The 26,380-nt window shown below is 42.4% G+C and overlaps 1 protein-coding gene across 2 annotated transcripts; it reads right to left on the bottom strand.

Annotated features, from left to right (window-relative positions):
* Positions 1-4,082: 4,082 nt before the first annotated feature.
* Positions 4,083-24,945, bottom strand: pde7a (phosphodiesterase 7A). 2 transcript variants are annotated; one of them, XM_073488631.1, is made up of 12 exons: positions 23,849-24,945; positions 13,321-13,381; positions 9,935-10,024; positions 8,932-9,095; positions 8,764-8,827; positions 7,509-7,705; positions 7,230-7,361; positions 7,029-7,120; positions 6,691-6,835; positions 6,504-6,600; positions 6,234-6,314; positions 4,083-6,017 (listed from the first exon to the last, which is right to left on the bottom strand). In XM_073488631.1, the coding sequence occupies exons 1-12, from the start codon at positions 23,984-23,986 to the stop codon at positions 5,758-5,760; spliced, it is 1,521 nt and encodes a 506-aa protein (XP_073344732.1). In that variant the 5' UTR covers positions 23,987-24,945; the 3' UTR covers positions 4,083-5,757. The 2 variants fall into 2 exon arrangements, with proteins under 2 accessions (XP_073344732.1, XP_073344733.1); XM_073488632.1 differs by having other exon boundaries at positions 5,208-6,017; positions 9,935-10,021; positions 23,849-24,044.
* Positions 24,946-26,380: the final 1,435 nt, after the last annotated feature.

The raw sequence follows: 26,380 nt of genomic DNA, 5'->3' as shown, positions 1-26,380 counted from the left end.
CGCTTGCAGCATTCATCTTGAAGGAAACAGGTTCACAAACCATCACACCTTCCATCTCACCTGACTTGTAGTAGGTCAGATGAAGTGGAAATTAGCTGTGGAACTAGAGAACTTCTTTCCTTCAAGATGAATGCCATCAATGGACCTTTCTCACAGCAATGGTCAGGGTTGGATTCCCAGCCTCCATCGTTGCTCTGTGGAGTTTCTTGACTCCCTGGGTTAGTACGGTTTCCTCCGAGTCGCTTCGGTTCCCCGACATTACATTCGTAAAAAAAAAAAAAAAACGCTAACCAGGCCATTCAGGCAGTGCATCGTGGGCAGCAGCCATGACTACATTACTATCTCCCTCTTTTTCACCTCCCCCGACGTCACAGCGATGGTCAGGGTTGTGTGGAGTTCAAGACTTGCTGTGTTGCGTGGGTTTACCCCGGGAAATCCGGTTTCCTCCCACATAGAAAATGAATAAAATCAGATATAACAATATTAAAAATAAAAGAATCAAAAGAAAAAAAGAAAAGAAAATGTTTGTATTTTTAAAATGTACACTCAAGCTGATTCAAGAGAAAATAAATCATGTGCACTTATATAAACATATTTCATTTTGATTACTTTTTATTAATTATTTATTTACGTGGTAACAACACATGTTTTATTGGTACATGTTGTTACATTGTTCCATTTTTTTCAAATTGTATTATTACCTTGGATTCTTACATCACAAGCACTTTTTTGCCTAATGTTACAACCATGTAGACAGTTTAACAGGGTTTCAGAGCAGCTTTTCAGTAAATTTTCATCTTTTTACTATTTAGTAATGTTGTGGAAACTATATGGTACAGCTTTTTTGTTGATTGCATGGAAAAGGGAGTGATCTCTCACAAGTCATATAGTAATATCCTGGTAATACCCTGCAAACAGGCAAGGCTTCCTTTTACAGTCCAGTTTCATCTTACTTACTGAGTAAATTGTTAAAACATTGGCAAGAATATACCCAGTATTACCCAGACAACCCTATAGAGAGAAAGTGCTCGGGTCGTGTGCGTTACCAGGTAAGGACTGATGTAATTTTTCAACTTAAATAGAAACACTGCCATAGTTTCCAAGGTAAATCAAGGTACATTTTGTGGCACTTTGAGCACAACAAGCCGAGTGCCATCTAGTTCTATTATGAAGCTGAAGCAACTAAATGGAATTCAGCCACAATCATTTCTTTTACTTATTTACATCTTTGTTATCACTACTCTGACGAGTCAAAATGTCTATTAAGTAAAATGCTAATCTATTATCTGTCCAGGAAAGCAGCTGGTCGACTTATCCTGTGACTGAAAAGGTGTAGCTGGATCCTCTGTCAATATTTGAGAAAAACATCTGCAGGTGCTTGTCATCTCCTCCTGGTGTCAGCAGGTAGAGATGGAGCCACGTTGATGTGACATCACATGACCTTAATTTCTGTGCGGCTGTATAAAACCTCCAGGTCTGATTTCGACTGCTTCAGGATACGTTCAGCTACAGAGACCATTCAACTATTTTAATGTTCAGCTTTTTAAGCACAGCTGGGAGGGTGGCTAATTAATATCTACCCATTTGGGCAGGGCCTCCCAAAAGGCATAAAGGTCCGCCCTAGTTTCTGTCTCCCTCTCAGCTGGGCCTGATGCAGCCACTACAGCCTGTTCTCTCTTGGCTTGGTTTGTTGCACCTTTCAACATACATTACACCAAATTTTCACTCATCCATACACCACTGACATGTCTGACTTTCTTACTCACACACCCCATTTGGTTGGTTACTTTGTTTATTCATTTTGAGTTAAATAAATAATTTCTTTATTGAAGTGTCTGTCTGTGGCCTCCCTTTTTGTTGCCGGCCTTGAGCCAGTCGGTAACATAACCTTTTTACTTTTTCAAATATTCAGCTTTTTCAAAAATAATTTTACAATGGAAGCAAATGGAGAAATCTTTAAGTCCCCTTAAAACCCACCCCACTTTCAACCTCTGCTGCTCCTCTAAACTTTGAGCTACAGACACCATTCAAAGTACCTGTTTTGTCTCTCGCTCTAGCTCCCTCATTTTTCACTCTACATAAATGAAAAAGACATGAATGTGATTGTCTACTTGCCCTCTCACTCAAAATGTTTCAATAATTCAGTTAAAATAGCACCAATAGCAGTAGTACTAGCAGCAGTTTTTCTGCCGTCTTTAAGTGGAGTTTTCCCCACATTTCTCAATGACACAGCATTTTCCAGCCTTAGTCTGATCCCCCAATCATGTTGTTCCTCTGTTCTGATGGGTGGACTGATGTTAAGCTCTTGCTCACTAGCAACTGTTTAACAAAGTCAAACTTTGATCTGTTTCAAATTACGTTTACATTTCAACCGTTTCTTCGACTGTCTCTTTCTTTTTCTTTCCCTCTCCCTCTCCCTCTGTCTCCCTCTCTCTCTTACACATGCCAACACTTTGCCTTCAATCAACTTCATCTCGTCTGTCTCTTCCTCCTTCTCCCCTCCTCGTCGACTTGGTTATTTTTCTTCGTTCTCCCCCATTCCCCCTGTTCAGCTATCAAAATGTTCAGCTTTTTAAGCCCATTCAGCCTATGACTTTTCAGCTGTTATGCCTTTTCAGCTTTTTCTGCAAAATTTTTCCCATTCATGCTTGTGGGGAGATTTTTAACTTTGGTTCTGCTACTGTTACAGCATACGTTCAGCAAGAGAAACCATTCAGCTATCAAAATGTTCAGCTTTTTTAGCCTTTCTGCCTTTTCAGCTAATACTACTTCTACTAAAACTACTACTTAACCACTACTTCTACTACTACTTGTTCTACTCTTTCTTCTACTAATACTACTACTTGTACTTCTACTTCTACTACTTGAGGGTTTCCAGCAGTGTAGTGCAATGCATTGTAGTTTTATGCATTTTTGGCAATTATTTTCCAGTATAATCAGCAGTTTTTCAAAATCACTTCAGCTGTCAGCATTCACATTGTATTTTCACAGGAAAGGACATTTTTTCTAGTTTTACATGCTACCTGCCTCCAAATGCAAGTGTGATAGTACAGGTTATGGTATGTGACATTATTGTTTGCCAATGTTAAGCGAACCTTAAAGCCTTCTCATAATATAAATTCTCAGCGTTGTAATAGTACTACATGGAACTTTTAACTGGCTATGAAACAGTCTAATTTTAATACAGACGTCTCTATATATGACTTACCTAAGCAAACAAAACCATCAACCAGAAGACTGGCAATTTCTGAGTAGTTATTAGTTAGTCTTAATACCTGTCACCAGGTTGAATAGATCATAAAATTAAATTGACTCTTTTTACAGTGGAGTGCTGAGGATGAATAGAGGAGTCTTGCAGCCCGAGGAAAGAAGCTGCTCTGTAGTCTAGTCGTACTTTGTAGCACTAAAACAGTTTACTTTGTTTTGCTCCCGTCAACAGTGGTGCTGTCGAATAAATTGAAATATTGATACATATTGATTTTGGAATATATTTCAGTACTCAAATTTTCTGCAGTAATCGATACACCAGTACCAGCAGCGCTCGCTCTCTTTTTTTCCAACAGGGAGTTGACACACACAAACACAATTTTAAAGGCTTAATCAAAACAGGAAAGTTTCTAAAAGAAGTTTGATATTTAATGTTACTACTACGGTCTTTCTGCTGTTCTCTGCTACTAGCCAAGAAATGATGTTGTATCTGCAATGACCAACCTTGGTTATATTTGTCTTTTACTAAAAATCTAAATTTTTATGCACTTAATGTTGTGTCAGTTTTTCCCCAGGGGTATAGAATATCAATATTTTTCAAGGTATTGTATCGAAGTACTAGTCCACAGGGATGGCCACACATTCAACCAAAGAATCGAAGTTACTTGTAGCAGCTTTAACCTTGATTCATGTCTCAAACGATGCCATGTTGGGTCCTGGAAGTTGAGGCAACTGAGCCTGGAAAAAAAAATAAGTGTGGGAACCCTGCTTCATTTTGAATCGCTTCTAAGTATTTAGGACAAGTCAAAGGCGAGGGAAAAGTCGCCCTACAAAGATTAATAAAGGCTAACTTAACTGTGTGCAAGTCAAAGAAATATTTGTCAACAACAGGTTTTATTATTCAAATTGTAACTGCAACAGGCATGTATCAAAAAGGTCAATACAGCAAAGCCTTTACAAAATCTGGCTCGACACTTAAGTCTTCCCAAAAATGGCTGTCGCAACAAATTGTAAACAGTTTTATCAACAGTCTTACAGCACTTACAGCAAAATACAAATCAGCTAAAGTAAGAAAAGCACCTGTTATCTTTCAAAATGTTTAAACACAAACACAATGTGTGCCACTGTACAGAATCAAAGTAGACAAACCAAACACAAAGAAATGGAATGTTCAAAGTCACTCGACCATTTTTGTTTCCATACAAAAAAAAAGGAAAGGACAGCTGGAGTTGTTCCTCACAACAAAAAGGCAAAGGGATTGGACAGTGCATTCAAAGACAAGCACACCATGCACTTGATGGGAACAGGAGCTGGTTTGGTCACTTAGCATAGTTTGTGCATAGTTATAAGGCATCAATCGAGCAGTCCTTTAGGTTGCATGTGGCTGAGAGAGACATTCTGCGGAGAGGGAGAGTCTCCTTCAGTAGATCCTAGACAGGAAAAAAAACCCAACAACCTTACACCGCCTGCAGTCACCTTCCTCCCCCTCTCCCTCTTGAAAAGAGACTGGCAAAACCCCTGAGCGAGTTGAGTTGCGTGGAGTGGAGTTCCAGGTGAGATGCATGTGCAGTGAGTAACTGAGCTCCAGTCTGGGAGGGAAGTTCAACCAGCACTGGAAGAGTCGGAAACATCATCAGAAAAGGACTAATTTCTACAATACCTTCGCAGGGTCTCTCGTAGGTGTCAGGGAGACGAAAGCTGCACAATCCAAAACCATCGTTATTTGGGAGTGTAAGAACACATTGTAGCACAGGTGGAGTTACTTATGGCATCTGGTGTGTTTGAATAAGGTTCTGCTCATGGCTTCAACAGTGGGATGACAGTTCAAACGAGTGGTTCTTCACATCTGTGCTTCGAAGGCAAACCGTGGAGCTGACGTGATTCACTTCAGTTCAAGGGAAAGAGACAACAAAACATGGAGATGCGTAAACAGTCTTCGTAGAGGCAGCAAAAGGACTGGGCTTGTCACATTTTTTTTCTTCTTTTTTTTCTTGTTATTTCTTTTTTTTTTACATGAGGAAGAATCTTCAATACAAATGCAACACGGCTTTAAGTCTTAGAAGGGTCTCATGTCTGAATACTCCAGTTGTCTCAGTCAATTTAGTTCGGATCATTCTTCAAATCTTTGTTTTCAAATGGCACTTCAAAATACCAGAAAAAAATGTCTTCTTCAGTTCGTATACTGCTTTCCCCTTAAGGTTCACCAACACAAAAAGTGGTGTGTTCAGTCAGTAATGCCAAAACTACAGTGGACAAATAAATAAAATAAAGCAAACAAAAGAAAAATACAGCAGTAGCCAAATGAGGTATCTATGTATTGCTCTATGCCAAAAGAGGAATTAAAAATTAAATAAATTAAATAAAATCAGTGGTTTATCAAGATGGGAGGCAAAAGCAACAAAACATAAACAACTTGTTAGGATCAGGTGGGGCAGCGGCAGGGGGCTGCAGGCCGTAACATGCCCCACCCAGCCCCCAGTGTGTGGTGAGGCCCTGAGGCCGGGAGGGTCAGGGGTCAGGAGGTTGAGGTGAAAGGGCACACGAGGAGTGTCAGGATTCTCTGCTTCCCTGAGGTATTTCTTTGGAGCTGGTTCCTCCTGTGTTGCCGTCTTTTCGGGCGGCAGCGTCTTCTGTGTCGGCGCCAGCCATGCTGGGCTCCACCTCCTCGGAGACGGAGGTTTGTTCCTGCTGTAGGCCGCTCCAGCTGGCCTTGTTCAGCCCCATGTGGCCCAACATGGTCTGGGACAGACGTGTGTCGGAGAAACGGGCCCACTCTGCAAACAGCGGCTCGGCCACATACGTCATGAAGCCTGGAGGGGGAGAAGAGGCGGCAGATGAATATTAGGGCTAAAGATTAGAGACCAGAGGTGGAAGAAATATTCTTGTACTGAAGTAAAAGTATCAATAACATAGTGTAAAAATTCCCAGTTATTACTAAAAGTAAAGTACAAGTACCTCAAAACTCTACCAATGTAAAAACAAGCTATAAGTGACAGCTGAATACAACAAACAACACATATACTTGCCTATTTGAATGTTGCCGACTGTGTTGGCTTCTCTGTCACAAAGTGGGCTGACTTCAAGTTTGTGCTTCTTCTCAATGTCTCCTAGAAGAGCATAACAAAATTGAATTAATATATAAGCTATTATATGGCATGACATGTTCTAATATGATAGACTTGATTGATAATAGAGAATAAACACAGAAAGAACAAAGGAAGGAACTGTTAAAGAGCAGATTAAATAACTGAAGGAGAATGACAATATAACAGCAGGCAGCAGGATAAAAAGAAAACCTTGTTGGAAGAACTCCTTGGTCACTTTCTCACTCCACTGTTTGCTCAGCTCCCAGGGTCTGCAGGGGTTACAGATGTCCGCACACTTCAGAGCCATCTGTACATGGTGGGCAGAAAAACAAAATAAGGGCTCACAGTTTTTCCTGAGATCCAGGAGTTGTGTGTGGTGACTGAGGAGGACACCGACCTGCAGGATGAAGTGACGGTGGCTGGCGTTGCTCAAGCACAGGTTCTCCTGGTCCAGGTTCAGGCGAAACTTAGACAGGTAATCGTTCTGTCTGCTGATGTCCGTGGCCAGGATTAAAGAGCCCAACTCCCTCTCCATGTTCAGGCTAAAGGGTCAGAAAGACAAAATGATCAGACTATTAAGTGCTAACTGTGGTATCCAACATCATTTTCTCCATAAAACCAAGCAGATATGTCTTAAACATATATAAACATATATTATCTTTCAACAAGAGCTATCTAATGTGGTGGTTGGTAGTTTTCTTGGTGCACTCAGCATCATTGGCGTGTCAGACTGACCTGTCTTCAGCAGGCAGATGGGAGAACAGCCCAGTCTCTCTGAGCAGGCCCACTGCCGACTTCCAGTGGTGGTTTTCCAGAACTGAGGTATTCTGCATATTGAAAAGGAAAAATGTGCACAGAAGCATTAATTTAATAAATCATATGATTTCATCCCCTACTGTACTTTCAGGCTAAAGGGTGACCGTTATGTGGTTTTACCCTATAGAGTGTAGCTAGATAGTGGTCAGTCTTGATGAGGAAAGGCTGGTTGACCCCTGGATGGTCCAGGTCATGTGTGGCGGCCGCTAGGAGTCCCAGCAGGATGTCACGGGAGGTCAGGGACTTGGCAAGCTGCAGTCACAATGAGCACAAAGATGATGATGAGTGATCAAAGTGACAAATACCGCTCAAATTAAGTATTTCCAGTATAACAAAGAAAGCGTTAAAGGAAGTTTCTTGAGCCAAAAAGAACCAAAATGTCTCATTTGCATGTCTCACCATGGGTTCCCGCATGTAGCAGTACATGGCCTGTGTGACATCCGCAGCGTGAACCGCGTTGTGGTAGGGGTTGTCACTGTGGTAGTCCTCCTGGACCATGACCAGGAACCTCCAGAGTTTGACCATGTCCAGCTGGAAGAGCTCCACCAGGCCATACTGGTTCAGCAGGTGGAAGGTCAGAGTGATCAGGCTGTTTCCTGAACAAGAAGACAAGCAGAGTGAGTGTTTTTTTCTGGTTTGTGTATCTCTTTTCAGGTGTATTAAACAGGAGGAACTGCTGTTACATTGTAAAATATCATCAATCTATTTTTTTTCTATTTTGTAAATTATTACCTCCGCCAAAGGGGGTAATGTTTTCACCCATGTCTGTTTGTTTTTGTTTGTTTGTTTGTTTGGTAAGCAGGATTACACAAAAACTACCAAACAGATTTCATTAAAACTTTGATGGAGGATGGGTCCCGGCCTAGAACAGGCCCCATTAACTTTTGATGCAGATCCAGGAATTTTTTCTCCGTTTCATTAATGCTGCATTTTTCGACATTTTTGTTAATTTGTCAGGGAATAATGCATGGATCTTGATGATAAAAACATCAGGAGTATTTAGGTGGCTTGGGACTGTTGGGCCTTGGCAGAGGTATGCGCTCTACTGAGTACCATTCTAGTTTTTTTTGATGAATCCGCTTTCTCTAAACCTTCCTCGATTACCCCTTCTTCCTTTCCCAGAATTACTTCTTTATGTGATTTTCATTCTTTTTCTTCTCCCAAAGCACTCTGGCACTGCAGCTGTTATCTCTTCCCATCCAGTTCCCCATCTCCTGCTATTGAGTTACACAGTATATATCAAGACAGATGCGTGGCGAAACATACAATAACCAAGAACATACTTTGTTCTGCTCATGTCTGGTCTGACTCATGTCCCTTATTCATAATACAACATATCTTGTGTCTGGAGCCCCTTTCTCATCTGTTGTACTAAGGCTACTGTTGGTGCAGGAGAATCTATTATACCATTTTACACCAAAATTAGCACATGCAGGTTTTTTAAATGTGGGGAAACCCGCTATAAATAGGTGATTGACTATTATTCAAGTGCCTTGACAAAATACATCCTCCGTGACGGCCAGCATCCAATAGATGGCACCATTGGTAACACATTCAATCCAAGGCTGGTTTAACACTGGATACTCCTGTCAGCACTGAATCGCTTCTGTTATCACGACTTTTGAATTCAATTCTTTCATCATATTTGACCTACCGTTTGTCAACCTATCAAAGAGGAAAATGTCAAAGTTCCAGTTTCCGACTTTTTCCAGCATGCACTGCAAGAGAGGGAAAAGAGAAGCGCAGGATTAGGGATGAGAAGTCTGAACAAAGCAAATCATGTGCTATGATGGCATCATTATATAAAAGGAGTGTGTCATACTCTGGCCTGTCCAGTGTAGTCTTCATCCAGGATGTGGAGGGGGATCTGCTGGGGGACTCCTCGCAACAGACGCGATGAGTGCAGGTACCTCTGGAAGCTGAGTAGTCTGTGGACCCTCCTCTCTGGGGCAGAGCTCGCCGACGTGGACCCACAGCCCAGCCGCGCTGCACACACACACAAATTGACAAAAGATGTAATATTTAAAATATGTAACAATGCTTTTGGTTGATGTTTCACTTCACAAGCTCATTAGGCTCAGATAATCATTTTGGCTGCACAAACTCGGTGGGGATCTGACACCAACACAGAGATATACAAACAGTCGCTGCTGACACAGCCGCCCACTCGTAAGCCTTTCGTCTGGGATCACACAGCAGACATGCTTTGTCAGTGGTCTCTCTCTCTCTCTCTCTCTCTCTCTCTCCCTCACACACACACGCACACACGCACACACGTACACACGTACACACACGTACACACGTACACACACACACACACACACACACACACACACACACACACACACACACACACACACACACACACACACACACACACACACACACACACACACACACACACACAAAAGCACTGTGTCTGAATAAACCGTGAGTGCAATCCGGAAACACGTCAGCATGAGGAAGGATTACTTTTGGGTCAAGATGTCAACACACAGACACACAGACACACAGACACACACACACACACACACGACCTCTTTGTAACCATTTGAGTTTTCTAAGAAGGTTTCAATGAGTATGAAAACGGTTATTTTCTCACACACCTATTCACAAAGCTTTGATAAAAACGATCCTTTCACAAGGTGTACACTTAGACACACCTTGGTCGTTATCATCATGTGAAATGCCGTGAAAGCAGTGCACAAACATCTGTCAATCTCGCTGCGAGTTAACAAACTGTGTTCGGAGCTACAGTTTGATAATGTCTCTTGTTATCAGCGAGGCTGGCGAAGTCGGTGTGATTGGCTGCGATTCATACTCACTGTGAAGAGTTCGGAAGTCGATGCACAGGTACGGGTGGGAGCTTCTTCGTTCCGGTTCAAATCCAACCTGACTTCTGACTCTCACATCTCCTAGAAGAAATCAGCACTTATTTCCTCAAGATTCATGCTACTTGAAAAGAAAAGTGTCTGAATGTGCTAGGCCGAAAAGTATTTACAAATGTTTTCGATTATATACTGGAATTTATTTTGAGCGAGTGCCACAAGGATGGACTTTACCACAGGACAATGAAGAGTCGCAAATGTATGAATGTAAGAAAAAACTTAAAAAGTTTAACCAGCCAAATGCTGGTAAAATATGCATGAGGCTGGAAGGTTTGCTTCACCAGTCAAAAAGACAATGGTTATCTATTGAGTGGCTGGTAAAACTGTCACTAGCCATTTGGCCAGTGGACAGAAGTTTATTTTGCACCCCACCAACACGACTGAAATCCTGTCTTCATTTCAGCAAATATCAGTTCCACTAGACAGTATATTTAGCATCGGAGAAGGTTTTTTTATCATCAGTCCTTCTAAAAAGCTGAAACAGATTCTGGTTAAATTTAAGTAACTTGTCAATTTGAAGACAAAACATTATCATCAACCATTTTGTTAGAATTCAACAGAGATAAATCAGTTTAATCTTAGCTGGAAAGTTGCTGCCAAACCCTCATGGGAGCTGTAGATCTTGAATGCAATTAAAATAATCAAACTTAATTTTTAAAAAAATAAAAAATTAAATATGTGGCATCAGGACTGGATAAACTTTTTACCCTGGTACGCCTGACTTTTTCATTTAGGTGCACCAACACATAATTTAGGTGCATCCAGTAATACATTTTACAATTATTAATGAACTGTAAAAAGTTAAAAAGTGCTGACATTTTTAGTGCTTGTGAAACTCAAATAAATACAGAAATGAACCTAAAGTATTATAGGGGGATTATAAAAAACAATTATCGATATAAAACTTTAAACTTGGTTTTAAAACTTTATACTATAGAACATAATCAGACCTGCTAAACTTCAGCTGCACTAGTGCGACCAGTGAAAATGTTTTGCTGCACTTGACAAATTTCCAGGCGCATGTGTGACCAAAATAGTTTGGCCCTGGAGATCACTTCTGTCTTGTCAGTATAGTAGAGGATATGCATTTACAGAAGCTCGGAGTGTGGCTGGAAAACCCACCATCATGTTTCAGCTTGTTATAACAGTTAGGAAATCCAACGTATGCAAAGCATTGAAAGTGAAGCAGGAATTTCCTTCTCTGTTGTCAAAATGTGGTAAAACCCATTATTTTGGTACTCTAAAATAAGCGAAAGATATGATTTTGTAAATACTATTGGACCCAAGTCTGGCGTATACTATCCATGTGTGGGCACAGTCACGCACAAACACACACTCCCACGTCCCAGAAGAGAAAATTCAATGGACAGACAAGTCAATCAAACAGCTGAGCATGCAATGCCATGTCAGGACAGTCTGATCTACCATTAGTACTCAAAGCCACTGAGTGTGACCTACAGTATAGCCTGTTTTAAGAAGTCAGGCAGAAGAACAGGAAGAGGCTCGGACCAAACAGACGGCAGCCGGCCTGCTTGTAGACTGCAGTCAGGAGCAGCGAGAGCATAGTGAGGTGACGGGATGGTGCTATGACACTGATGCAGTAAAATGCCAGTGTGTCGTTTCAGGCAACACTCTATATGCGGCAAGACTATGTGGCAGTGTACTCGTCAAGGTGCTTAACGGTGCAATGGTATGTTTCCAGCATGGCACTTCTGATTGTGTCACGTGTGCATTAGAATTAAAGTCAAAGCAATCACACAGGTGTTTTACCCCAACCAGCATGTTACTTACTTGCACACAGCTGTTTGAATACTACACAAGCTCCTATCAAAATACCAGAAACTAAGAATTACAAATCAAGGCATAACGATGCTCAACAGTATTTTGAGAAGCTGTTTGTAAAGTTGTTGGTATAAATGTGGAGAGTGAAACCGCATCGGTGGTGTGTCATGTGCAAAACATAAATGATGACAAAAACACACTACAATTCATGCATTCCTAAGTAGGTAGTGTGTGTGTGCCTGGATGTATATACATCTGTCATATCTGCAGATGCATGTGCTAGGGCTCAGCACGTGTGTGTGTGCGTGTGTGTTTAGTGTGTTATGAGAGTCACAGGGTCCATGTTTCCCCTGTGGTGCATTAGTGCTGGCGCTCTGGGGTGGATGTAGGTCATGTCATTATAACTGATGCGGCGAAAGCTCTGAGTCCAGCTATTTGAAAGCACATCAGCATTAACTTGGCAGACTGAACCCTGGCCCAGGCAAACACCAGTCTGCATTAGCGTGCCTCTCCTCACACTCAATTTAATATAAAATCTACAGACACAGATGCTTTATGCCCGTGGCGTATGAGACTGCCATCATACTTAGCCAAGTAAAATGATTAAAAAGCTAAAGCTCCTTCAGTCAGCTCAATAAATCGCTGTTACTGTGACTGGACGCACGTGGCAGCAGTCGACTCACAGGCATTATAAAGCCGGAGAGAAACAAAGTATAGCAATATTATGTGAACTATGTGGAGCTACAGTAAACAGGATTCCAACAAAGACTTTCAGTAAGCCCTAAACTGCCCTGGCTGTTTAATGCTTCCTGCCTACTCACTATGCTTCACAGGAGCAATCTAATATCTATGAACGACACTGACAGGATATCACTCTGAGCAATTCTAGTTTCTTCCTTTCTGCTCACTGCCAGTCACACCATTGGATTTATGAATTGAGGTGGCAAAAGTTGCACGGAGGGCACATCTTTGCGCAGTAGACTGATGTCAGGGGTACATCCAGGCTCTAATCGCTCCATTATCCCCAATAACCTTATTGATTAGAAAGCCAAGGCTGATCTGGCGGCTTCCTAGATGCATTTGACTCCATCTGCCTGGCAGAGCTCCAAGCTCTCCATCCTCTCATCCATTTTCTAAACTGCTTATCCTGTGTGGGGTGACTGAGGGCAGCACTGGGCAAATGGACACACAGGCATGTACAGCAACACAAAAACACACTCTGCTAATGAGTCCGTTTCTGGACACAAACGTGATCAACCTACACTCAACATTACAGATGCACACAACCCAAATCTATTCTGATTGAGGGATTACCAAAAGGCCAGGGATTGAGTGGACATGCACTCTCGTGCGTCCACATCTCTTCATAATCTCTATATCCCTCTGTCCATTTCTGATCCAACCATTTCCCATCTCACTGCTTTTTAAGCCATTGTGTATTAAGAAATGGATATGAGCACATGCAGAGATGTATGTGTGTGTGTGTGTTTCTATTATAAAATGCATGTGCTTGTATGCACTGAGAGTGGGGAAACACTTACCTAGCATACGGATGTACAGCGCTGTCTGGTCAGAGCTGTCGTAGGAGATCGCCCCTCGTCTCTGAACAGACAAAAAGAAACATCATCAACAAACTGCTATTATACCAATATACAGTATGTCATTGCGATGATGTAGTAGGTCCCACCAGCCCACCAACCATAGCTGGCTGTTATGTGATGTGGGTGGTATCACAACCCCATCTCCCCCAAACACACACCTCAAAAACACGAAACACAGGCCATTTTCTAACGTACACACAGAGTTAAGCAAGTGTAGGGTGGTGCAATGTGGTTGCTACTGTTGGTTCTAATCTGCTGTGTGCGTGTGTGAGAGTGAGTGAGTGAGTGCAAACTGCTACACTGATAAACATGTTCTAGCTCCATATCATCAGCCTGATACGGCACTTCACTGCTGCTATCAGTCATGTGAGAAACACACGTGCTATGTCCACACACACACACACACACACACACACACACACACACACACACACACACACACACACAGAGTAATTATTTCCGGTCCCATTCAACTACTTTTTCTGATATTTTGACTTTCCATTAAAAGTCTGCCTCAAACAACATAGTTAAAAAGTACACTGTATATTGAAAAAATTACTTCCCTAACCCGACGTCAGCATGCAACCGCAATTTGAATGAATTTGAATTTGTATGTAAATTGACTTTAGTGGAACTGACAACAGGGACAATAGATGTGGTCCATCAACCATCTAATCAATACTGTTCCAAAAGAGCATTTCATAAACATTAATGATAAATTAAATTATTAGAACTATCTATTTTATATCTAAAAACATTCTAGTAAGCATCTTTAAGTTTACATTTTCTTCTTTGCAAGATCAATCTAATAATCTAAACTCAAAGCTTCAGGCAGACTTTTTCTATAAAAGCAGCTACAGTTGCCTTGCCCACCAACTTGACTATCTGGTAGCTGTTGTGCAATAAAAAATTATCAGAATCTAAATTTTTTCGCATGTGTTGCAAATCTTGGAGAGTCCCCACACTTTCTGTTTCACAAAATGTCTTTGTACGAATTAGAAAGCAAAGACGGCCAGCAAGTAGCAAAGGTCATGTCAACGATACTACACCAGAGAAGTGTTCATCTTTTTAAATAAAATGATCCACATTTCTATGTTTTTTTTCCATAGAAAACCGCTAGGTTAAGTTGTAAACTTGTGATTAGACCTAGCAGTGCTAACTAAGAACTTATTCTGGTGATAATCAAATGTTAAAAAAAATAAAAAAAACGCACTCTGCTGTTGCATGTGCAAATTAAGGTGATGGCAAAATCTTCTTCCAAGCACGTCTTCAAAACACATGTCTACACGGATACACAGAGGAAAATGATTGCTTTGTAAAATATCCAAATCTGTGTGAACAATGCCTGAGGGTGCTTCTGTTGACCTCAGAATAGGAACAATTTGCCAAAATATGGGTGAAGATCCAAACAAATCAAATTGGTAAGTTGTCTGTTTCATCTTGTGTCTGCAGCACCATCCAGTGAAGCAGCGGAGCCTCGAGCACAGTGGTAGTTGTAGCAGGTATGATTGTGGTAACTGCATATTTGCTCTGTCGACTGACAGCTGCTCCGGGCTACACTGAGGTGTTGGCTCACCTCTCTGTGCACTCTGCACATCCCCACCCCCTCCAGCCCTACTCTCCCTTCTGGGGCTACCCTCATCTAGGGTTTCCCATTCCACAGGCAGCCTGCATGACTGGCTGGTCGACACGCTGACGGACTCTGTCTAAGATCTGGGACCATTTAACGACACCCATCAACTGGTCACACCACAAACACAAACATTTGCAATCACAAATGGACATGCTTGTACACTCATTACTTCATACACTTAGGATTATTGTCAAATCTCCTTCACACACACGCACACACCTGACACTGTCTGCCCTCTAAGCTCATGACAGACGCCAATCTAAAGCTAATATTTTACCTGCTAGCAAACAGCTCGACTCAGGCAGGGTAATCTGCAAGGCAGTATTTTAGTGTCAACAGGCCTCTGTGTTTACACACAGCACCAGTGGTTAGTGTGAATATTATAGATTGTGTGTATCTAGAATGGGTGTGCACGTTTGTGTGTGTGTGTGTGTGTGTGTGTGTGTGCGTGCGTGCGTGCATGCGAGTGTGTAAGGGGATTGGTATCGGCTGTAACATGCGTGGGAACTGTATAATGCTGGCTCCATGGCTGGGAATGGAAGAGTGACCAGCCCTGCCAACACTTGCCCAAACAAACCTTTTGGCCAGAGCTTGCTGCAAACACACACACACACACACATACACACACACATACAGGGCCAGCCACCAGTTGGCACTTAAGAGGACACTGGCATGTGCTCCCTTGTGAGTTGGTGAGAAGGAGGCGGCGGTGCAAACACTTTGTCAATGTCACATTCCCACTGTGAACGGTTGGGAAAGCCACGTTTTACCCTTGAAATGACCAGCTCACAACACACACACCTCGGCCACGCCTTGCAATGCCAAGTGCCAACACACAAAAAACCATAGTGGTCCCGTCATGGTTTGACATGAACTCAAGCCCCTTTGAAAGCGCTGTGTTATTTGGCATTTATGCTTCACAGCTGAAGGTGCTGGGAAATAAGGGAGAGAGAAAGATGCAGGATGTCAAAGGACTTGAACTTTATGTCACAGATGCATTATTCATTTATTAAAATTTACTTTGCACTTTGTCCCTCATTGCACAGGCTTATCATACATTTTAATCATATGAAACAATAGGAATGTAGTCCAGCAGTGGTTCATCTTTCTGTGTAAGCTGTCTGCCTGATCTAAAAAGTTTTTCTGACTGTATCTTACATCACTTCGCAGTAGAACTTGGAGGGTAAAGTGGTGTTATATTATCAAAGTCACAAACCTGTTTTGTACTTTTAGAAACATGTTGTGCTTGTTTGTATTCCTGTTGCAACAACAGGCCAATATTACTCCATAAATTGAGCCTGAACTGAAACGGGCAAAACTTTTGCATGTTAAGTAACAGTCACAACAAACTGACGAGCTCGATTTGCATCCTTCATGCAAGAAGCCAGAAAGAGCTCAACATTTTGTACAGCTGCTTAACAATAAAAGCTTTCTGTAAGCCAGATAGCTTCTGGAAAGGTTTAACTACGAAGCAGCTGCAGGAGGTCATGATTTGCTATGAATCGACTGCGAGCTCTTCTGTTTGATGAAACTGTTGTGCGTTTACAGTAGATTTGGGCTTTTTTTTTTTTCAAGCTCTTTGGTCTGTGGGTCAAGCATAAATTTAGCAAAATAAGTGAACAGTGGTAAGACGTAAAAATGCTGGCAATTAGCAGAACTAAAGTGAATGTCAACCCTCAAACTGGAGACATGTTGGTGGTTCAGTGCCCATATCATGAGTTCTGATCATGGTTGTTCATTGATACGTCATGGCAAAGGTATCTAGCTTGTAGGCTGAATGAAGACAAACACAGATAACAACATCTGAGACGTTATTTTGAGTTTATTGGGGGATATTTGAAGCTTGGATTTGGATGTACGCCTCATTACCAACTTTGTCAGTTATAAGAGCCACAAACTGAAAAGGTATGTATTTACCATAGGACAGCTGTGTCACTGGCACAAACCATGGCACGTTGAAGCATGCGGAGTTGTGCCACAGGAGACCGGAGAGAAAGATGTTTTTAAAAGTCTGTGTTCAGCTCTCCACTTCCAGACGTTTCGGGAGTCGTGTTCGGTTACCGTTAGTGAAAACCCGACATTTCCTGATTTTGCTGCGTCATTATAAAAAGATAACAAAATAACGGGGATTTTATTATGAACTTTTACAAAATAAAATGTGTGCATCACTAAATTAGGGGAGCTTTGTTAGTGGCGTTTCTTCACTAGGGAGCGAGGAAGAGCTACAGCCACTCCTTTGACAACTATTCAAGACAAGTGCATCATTGATTAAAGGACACACCTTTAAGTGGGTAGCCTTGCTGCTATGAAAATGCAAATCTATGCCTTGCTGGGCAAATGTGCTGAGTCCAACCAGGTCAGGCCAACCCACCACATGTGTAAGGAAAAGCACCACTGGATGAGCAATGGGTTAATACAAAAAGGCTGAGATATCTGTTAGTGAAGCAAATCGATCAATCGAGCCATAAAAATCAAGGATTTTTGTAGGAAAAATGCAGCAGATTTGAGTTTCGAGATAGAAACCGTTGCAAAGCCTTTAGTATAGTCAGAGTTCTCAGTGCCTGCGTCTAGTGGCCAAAAGAGAAATAACAGCTTTAGAGACGTCTGCTTTGGCTTCACCGCTGAGTCGTGCTGCTTTCCACTTTGCATTTGACCCTCAGCATCAGGTCCTCAACAAGGCAGGGCAATTTCTACCGATCTGTCTGCTTGTGGCATTTTGTTCTTCACTTCAGGATCATGCAAAACTTGGGTGTGAAGGAACATATTTGACTCACTAGGCTATTAAAGAATGAGGTCATCATCCATGTGCCTCTGAAAAATCCTGGACAGTGATGACAAGACTTTTGTATTTGTAAATATATCTCATGATATATCCCAAAAAGGCATATATATATATGTGTGTATACGTAAAGCTGTGGCTTACTAGTAAAGCTAAGTGCTTACACAAACCCTTGCATATTTTGCCACCTGGATTTTGTGAATTTACTTGTGTTGGTGAGCAGCTTACTCAACACTGTGAACACTTACAGTAAACACTGTGTGAAGGGAGGCCGTCAAAGTACTTACGAATGAAATGAATCCTCAAATATATAAAAAAAGAAAAGATTGCACCCAACTTCTTGAAACAATTTTAACAGGCACCGATTGGTCAATTTTTAGAAAATGTATTGTCAGCTTTTTGAATGATGGATTCATGACTTAGGTCATTTTTCAAGTAAAAATGTTGATCATTTGCTGGTTCCGGGTTCTTGAATGTAAATATTTAATATTCTTTGTCATTTATGATAGTAATTGAGGGCTCTTCGGGTTAAAGAGTTTTGGCTAGTCTGAGCATTTTTTAACAACTTTTTAACATTTTATTTACTTAACAATTACTTGTGAAAACAATCGCAAAATGAATCAATAATTTCCTAAAACAGACCCTTAGGTTACATTTAACTGTTTAACAATGTCCTAAAGTGGTTGCAGGCCACATTCTTTCTTTTGAACTTCCCTAAAGCTCTACAAGTTTAACTTCAATTACTACTTTTTTTTGGTGCGGATATGGAAACATGTCATCTGCTTTGGGAGCCTTTAACAGTACACCTGGAGTTGCAGCCAGTTGGTGTTGAGAGCAAACCTAATTCAGTTTTGTTTGGAGTTTACTGTCAGCATAACAGTCGTCTCATTGTGCTCCCTGCAATTCCATGTGAGCTCGTTTACATACGGCTCTGTTTCTTATCACAGCTTAGTCTCGCTGCCTGGGGTTACGGCACTCAGGTTTCTGAGGTCAGGGGGTCATGTGATGTCAAAACTTTTGACTGGGTGTGTTACCCCAAGGCTTCAATGTTTGACATTTTCTGACTCCTACTCTTTAAAACAGATGCTAACGGCATCACAATGGTTCAGAAATGCAAACTCAAGTGACCTTACTGGAATCTGGTGATCATCTGCGAGTAAAGGTGTGCTGAATAACTGGTTTCTGTCCCCGTTAACAGCTACCTTATTGTCATAGTGATGTTTAGTCAAGGCAAACAGAGTAATGTGTTTGTGTGTGTGTCGGTTTAAATCAAAAAGGCACTGGCTGAGTTGCAAGAACTCAAATTCAAAGCTGCCCAGTTGCTTTTTCAAACAAGCTCTCTTGTCATCATAGCATTGTGATTGAGCTGATATTGTAGTCTGACGCCCTTTGAATGGCATTCAACGGTCCAGTGCACAGTGCAGCATTCTCATACTTCCTTGTCTCAAGCATAGACATTAAAACCATCTTTTATTATGTCATTTAGCTGTAAAAAAAATCTAGTCTTTAGCTGACGACAGGGCTACTGCACAGTCAGTGAGTCAGCTGGGGCCAAGCAATGAGGAAGCCAGCAGTATTCCTATAAACTGTCATTTCAGAAACAAAGCAGTGCGCACACGCAGATGTAAATTCCCGAGATAAAAGCAGCTGGACTCAGCACAGTTTTATAAACTGAATGCTTCCTTCTGAGTTATGACCTCTCGCAGCGCTACGCTGTGTGGGACGGCACATTCCAGTAACTGAGTGCTAGGCCATAAACGCGGACAGGTTTGGATTGAGTGAGTATGTGTGTGTGTGTTTGTGCGACAGCCGTTGCATACACAAAAGCCCTAGATGGAGTCTACCTGCTGTAGGAGTGTTTTATGAGAACACTGTCCACTCTGACACACTCCAGCTGCAGTGAGTTTTTGAGAGAGAGGGCTGCTGGTTTGAGGGGAGGCCCGGGGTGAATTGGCCCGATGCCTTAGCCAGCGAATGACAAGGCGGTGTTGTCGCCAAAGAACAAAAGAAGCATGCTTGTCAAGCAGTAATATATCTGTAACCAATATTTATTTTACTGGCGGCGAGAGTGTCTTAAAATGATTTAAGCCTTCTTTACACAGAGTGCTTAAAAGGGGCCTTGTATAAATGTGCTTTAAGCAGTGCTCTATGAAACAAGTAGAGTTAATGGGTGGGGGAAGGGGGAGACTTGCTCCATATTCTCACAGGCCATCTACCCCTGCACAGGAATTTCATTCATTTTTAAACATCATCCCCAGGCTCTAATTGCTTTTCTGGGGCCAGCTTAATGCCCCCCAACCCCCTTGGAAGTCTTAACCTTCTGAGGAGAGCAAACAAACCCATAGTTGCCAAACAATGCGCCTGCGGACAACTATTTAGTGTTTAAAAACTAGCAACTGGTAAATAAAGTCTCCTTTCCTGTATAGGCTCATCTCCTAAGTATAAAAGACTACAGTAAACATAATTAATATTCAGCCGGAGCAGTTGGCCTCTGACATTGTGTCCGTTAGTGTGTTGATGTGTGGAACCACATTCTCACGGCCGATTGCACTCAACACTGCAGCACAAAAACAGAATGGTCATGTGATAAGAGGGGCCCCATGCAGAGAGAGACAGACAGCGAAACAAGGAGAGTGTGTTTAAATAAAGACAGGGCGAAAGGTTTGTTTATTTACTAAATAATACACATCCTCGCTTGATAACAAACAGTGCCATTCACTCCGGCTCATTCACATTTAGCAGAGAGCTTAAGTCTGGCAGGGAGAGAGTTAAAGTTTTTGTTAAAGGTTGTGAAACACCCGGCTCAGAGTCTGAGCGGCTCCTTCAGCATTCTTACCACATCCTGAAACTACGTCAATCCGATGGCACTGTGCACAAAAAAAAAGCCTTATCGCTTCAGTTAAAATCAACAGAGTAACTCCCTCAGAAAGAAGCACTGTAGTCTGTATTCCCTTATCCCTTATCATGTTCTGCACAGAAACATCCATAGTGCGGATGAAACGAGCAGCACTATCTCCCGTCCTTACGCACAGGCCTATCATCATCTCCTGTCACATCTAAATGAGAAGGAGCCGATCTCAGGTCAGTGGCCAAGATACCCATGCTGATATCTTTGACTCTCATATGATGGACTGAGCTGACAGCAGGTCAGTGTTTCCCGTCCACGCTGCTTTCCTCCCATTATTGCCAAAAGCCATGTGACTGCTCAGGCAACATCAATACCGTGCATCTGTTTATTGATTCTTGCATCGCTGCTGGGGTTTTTTTTTCCTGTTATGAAAAAGGTGTCAATTACACAGCCTCATCCGACCATGTGACTGTGTGAATGTGTTGCTAGTACCAAATCCTGACAGCCAGCCACATGGCATCGAAACTTAATCTCAGTCCTGCAATGTGCATCATCTGAGATGTGTGATGCCAAACTTTATGTGCGAATACATGCGTGTTTTGTAGTTTAACTGAGAACCACATGAGCCTTTGTTGTTTGTGACTCCTCAGCTCGCACTCCTGCGCCAAACTAATATTTCAGTCCAGTGTTTACCCTTCACTCCAGAGAAGCCAAAGGGGACCAGCATGCATCACTACATACAGTACAAGCAAATTCAAATAATCCTCCATGTCACTTTTAGGAATTAGCCAACATGTATTGTAATAAAAAAAAACAATAGAGGCATTGTAATAGACGAATGAGCCCATTTATTTAATGCCGTTGCTGTTTTCAACGCCTCTTCAACAGCATATTTACACCCATTGTAAGCATTCCACGACCACAGAGTGACATATTCTTCTGAGACTGTGTCGTGTCTTCAACCCTACACGTCCTCTGTTTACAAGAGGAAATGTCTTCATCTGCGAGGGAAGGGGGGTGGGGGTGGGGGGGCTTAGAGGAGAAAGAGAAAGAAAGAGAGGGAGCTTGTGAGTGAGCGGAACAAGATAGCCAGAGAAAGAAAAGAGACTGAGACTCCGGCCATCTGTGAGTCTGGCAGCGAGCCAAACCACTGCCCACAGAGCCCAGGCACATGCCTAACTGCCTCTTTCTGCAATGGTCGTCCAGAACTGCTTCCACAAACAACAGGCCTGTGGAACCACACACAAAAACACAGCAGCCACCAAGGACAAATGCACCCTTATGGTCATAAATAGGGCCCGAAACACAATATTTGTAGAAGTGTAATTGCTCTGTGACAAAGGCTGAGTGACACTGCTGTATGCGCACATGCATGTTCGCCCAGTTCTGCCAGTGTTCGGCGAGAAAAAAAAAAGACAAATGACTATGTCAGCAGGTCTTTATGTTAAATTACTCAATCTATCGCTGTTGCTGAAAGCAAAAAAGTGTTTGTAAACCTCATGTAATTCAACAATGTCTCCACAAAAATGACATGCAGATCATTATTGTTTCACTGGAAACTCACTTAACACTACAAAGTGCACTGCTTGCTGCAAATGACCCCTTTTTTTCACAACAAAGCAGCATGGTGACAAACACACCTGCCAATTGAAATGAACTTTGGCCCACTTGAGAGATCAACTGGTGATATCCTACCAAGAGACACAATGGCTTAACGCTAGTGTTTGTATGCAGAGAATGAGCAATCGACCATAATGCTGAGATGGGTTTTCTCCTGAGGTTTTGGGACCTCTCCAGGGAACCCTCCTTTAGGCTGTGGTATGAGAAGCAAGGTCTAAGAACAACCAAGGAAGGCCCTGGACAGCTACAGGCCCTCAGACTAGTTTTGTAAGTCTTCCTAACTAAGTGATGATGGAGTTTTAGGATAATATATGGATAGAAAGATAAGTGGATGGTCCAAAAAGTCTTGTGCAGCCAGTTTGTCCAACATTTCATGAAATCGGTCAACCCCGTAAAAAAAAAAAGACACCACTGGCAACGAGAAACATTATGGGCCTTTGATAGCCGCGGCTATGCATTAGTCTTTGAGGGAGCTGGCCGTGATGGTGTTGTAGGTTCAAAGCGGACACACATGGGTGGTTATGTGGAGCAGCGTCTTGCACAAAGCACTAATGGATGGCTCATTGAAGAAGAGGATGCTCACAAACTCGAAAACAGTGACTTAATGCTTAGTTAATGTGTTGGGAGATGCTGTGGGAGTTTCTGTTCATGACCAACTAGCGGAAATGTGACTCAAAGAGATGACAATAAAACTGCTGTTTTTGTGCAAAACCACTGAAGCAATAGTGAGGATGGCCTAAAATGTGTAACACAGTGAGGAAAGAGTTCATTGACTCATGTCTTGATGTGCAACTTTTCTCTGAGCTGAGGTACACGTGTTACAGTTAGTTAAGTGAGTGTACTGCACCTAATGGACAGTACATCATCGGAGACACATGCTTATACAGTACACAACAGTGACTCAGTGCTTGGCTAATGCATTGGCGATGCATTGTACTGCTGTGCCAGTTTCACTGTGTACATGAGAGTCAAGCAAAACATGACCCCAACAACTACATGAAGACTGCTGTTGTGGCCTGGGTTTTCTTTTCTTTCACCACAGAGGAGAAATATAGAGTCAGGCTCACCAGAGGCACATTTTCAAGAATTCATGACTCTGAGAAAGCAGGAAGTTCAAGTATGACTCAATGATTTATGTTTCTTCTGTCAATGTGTCAAGGGTTTGTTAACACAAATAACAGTGTGGCACGTTCTCTGCTGACAAACGTAGCAAGTCCCAGGAGTAAACCGGTGTACTTTAAGCATCAGGCTGCCAGTGCTGGCTAAAGTGTAAGCCAAGAGGGCCTTTATCTGTGAGCAACATGCACACATGCAAAGTGGTTTTAGGAGATGGCTGCTTGGTGTGTGTGTGTGTGTGTTTAAGGTGTAATAGATAAGAACATGTTGTGTGAGTGTGCAAGTGAGTGTTCACTGTGTGTGTGTGTTAGGGCCTAGATATCCAACAACCACCTGCAAGATTCCTGTGGATTATTCATGTATTGGTTTAGGTGCTGCTTTCAAAGCCCGTGTGAACCCCAAGAGCCAAACCCCACTGTGACTAAATGTCATAAAACCGGAGATGAGTATGAGGATTTTTTAATTTATTTACCTGTGACAGCTGTCTCGGATCAGGAGCCCCGAAGAGAGAAGAGCTGGAGCTGAAACTAATGGCTCCCCTCCGGCTAAGGACATGCTTGGGAACCGGCCTGTCAAGAGGCAAAACCGGCAGCTGATAACATACTTCCATTGAATAGTCAGGGCTGGATCCGGATCAAAAATTTAAAATAAAAAAAAAAAGAAAAAAAGAAAAATCAAACATATAGTGGAAAAAGATAACAAATGCAAATGCGAAAATAGATGACTGGTGAGTTAGAAAATCTCCCCAAAGCCGAAAAAATCTTTCAATATTGTGGAAACGATCTGCTATCGAGCTGCAAAGTATTTCTGTTCATTATGAGCGACTCAAAACTTGTCCAGATCGCCTTCATTGATGCTGCGTCTCATCTACCTCCGCCGTTTTACCTCCTTTGGTGTCATCCTGTGAGGGGGGAGAAAGACAAAAAATCATGCTGCTGTTGCATTTGCTCCTTTCCTTCTCATTTTACTCAAATCCGGGCCCACGGACGACGAGACCTTCTTGCCATTTTCTGGGTCTTTATGAAAACGCTTCCTCATTTTCACAGCAGAAAAAAACGTCCGCTCATTTGCGCTTCGTCGCGTCCACGGATCCGCATATCACATATCCCGAAATGAAAACAAAAGGCACGACCACTTCCAAAAAATGTCATCAACATATCATGTTGTGTGTGCTGCTACGCCGGCGGATGAGGTGAGGCAGCTCCAGGATGTGAGACCCCCTTCTCTCGTCAGCCGTGGCCGGGAGCCTCTTCTCTCATTCAGACTCGCACGAAATAAAATCAACATGTAGGGCTTTTCCGTCTTTTTTCTGAAGCTGCATGATGAAGGAGCAGTTGTCTAATTCACCGCTGACCGTAAAGCACAAAGTGTCTGGCTCAGAGAGGGAAACCCCGACGTTCATCTCCTCCACTGCGGTTCCGGTGGCTTTAAAGGACACGTAATGGCACGTAACGCGAAAATACCAACCAAAAAACGACAAATTAATCACCTTAAGTGTGTCTATTCCCCTATAACTACCTACCTATCGTCCTAAACATTAGCCTACTGTATGGTTTTAAAGCACACACCACCTGCCAGAGATGGTGCTGTTGGAGCTAGCGAAAAACGCCCTTGTCTAAAATCAACCAATGGCGTCTTGCCAGTTATTGTAACCTCGACGCTCATTGGACAAAAGCGCCTCCGACGTATAAACCGATTTACACGATTGGCTGCGCGGCCAGGGCGATCCCAAGACCCATATGAGCAGTCGTTTGCAGACGGCGTGGACTTTCTCAAGGGTATTCCTCCACAACGGGGCTTGCCCTGCAGCGGTCCACATCATTGCCTGTGATTACCTTCCTCTCATGACTCATACTACTTGGGAGCTCAGACTCACCGGGAGTTTGAAATGCAGCCTAGGAAATACAGCAAAAATGTTGCAGCTTTGTTGAGGCAATCTGCTCCATATGACAGCTTGGTGACTCAAGGCACATGCAGATTGTATAGTAGAGACTCTGAGTTACTCATTGTCTTGTGTGCACACATTGTTTGGGTTTAACATATACTGGACCACAGCTGACTTCATGCCACAGCTGAGTGAATCATATAATCTCCCCCAAAAACAGAGCATTAATGGACCAGAGCTTAAACATTTTCACTGGAGGTTTCTGTGCCATGCCCATGTGCTCGGGGGACAATGGAAGTGCCATGGCAACAGCCAGGCCCTGTGCCAATGGAGGCATAATCCCCTCCCTCCACATTTCCATGGGTCTGAATGTCATTCCCCCACAGTCATACCCCCCACACAGAGGTCCTGCATCTTTTCCAGGCAACTAAGGCAACACTGCAAAACACAACAACAAATGAGTTGTAGACAGTGTCAGGGGTGGAAAGAGGCCCTGAATACCCCACACAAGTCTTTTAAACTACAAAAGTAGCTGTTTTGACTGAGAAACAGTCGAAAGTAACAGTTACAAATGTTCATCTAAAGGTAAAAGTTCTCCGACTAAAGCACAAGCTCCCACCTATTCCCAGATACCTACCAAAGTTGGGAAAATCATTACAAGGTTTTTTCAGACAATTCATTTATAGAAAAAATACAATTAGTCAAATATAATTCATATCTGTCGTACCCAAACTTTTCTCAGCAATATTTGTATGTGTATTTTTAAACTTTGATACAACGCTAGTATAAAAAACAACAGTCAATACTTAGTTCGATACCACAGCAAAAAGGCGGAAATAAAGTCAGAGGCACAGAAAATAGGAATTTATTTTTTATCCATTAACAACTTGCAACTGCAAGGCTGGTATAGAAAAAGTCACACACATTTGTAAGAATCTTAATCACTTCCTCCAGGATTTCGCAGGCTTTATTTGCAGCCTGAAATGCTTGATGTCATGGCAGCATGTCCAAGAAACTTCAGTACAAGCTGCATGTTTTTAGACGTTTTTACTCAACATTTTTTTAAAAAGTAGCCATTTCTGTAGCGTCAATTGATGACTTTCGTCTGTGTTCTGCCAC

The sequence above is a fragment of the Pagrus major genome, chromosome 19, assembly GCF_040436345.1.
Source record: "Pagrus major chromosome 19, Pma_NU_1.0".
NCBI classification, from domain to species: domain Eukaryota; kingdom Metazoa; phylum Chordata; class Actinopteri; order Spariformes; family Sparidae; genus Pagrus; species Pagrus major.
Note: the sequence above shows the minus strand (reverse complement) of the source record. Positions and strands in the feature narration are given on the sequence as shown.

Coding starts and splice junctions, on each gene's coding strand:
- pde7a (XM_073488631.1), bottom strand. CDS start 23,986: ATGGAAGTATGTTATCAGCTGCCGGTTTTGCCTCTTGACAGGCCGGTT. Junction 10,025..13,320: donor GCTGTACATCCGTATGCTAG/GTAAGTGTTTCC, acceptor GATTTCTTCTAG/GAGATGTGAGAGTCAGAAGT. Junction 7,121..7,229: donor ATCTAGCTACACTCTATAGG/GTAAAACCACAT, acceptor TTCAATATGCAG/AATACCTCAGTTCTGGAAAA.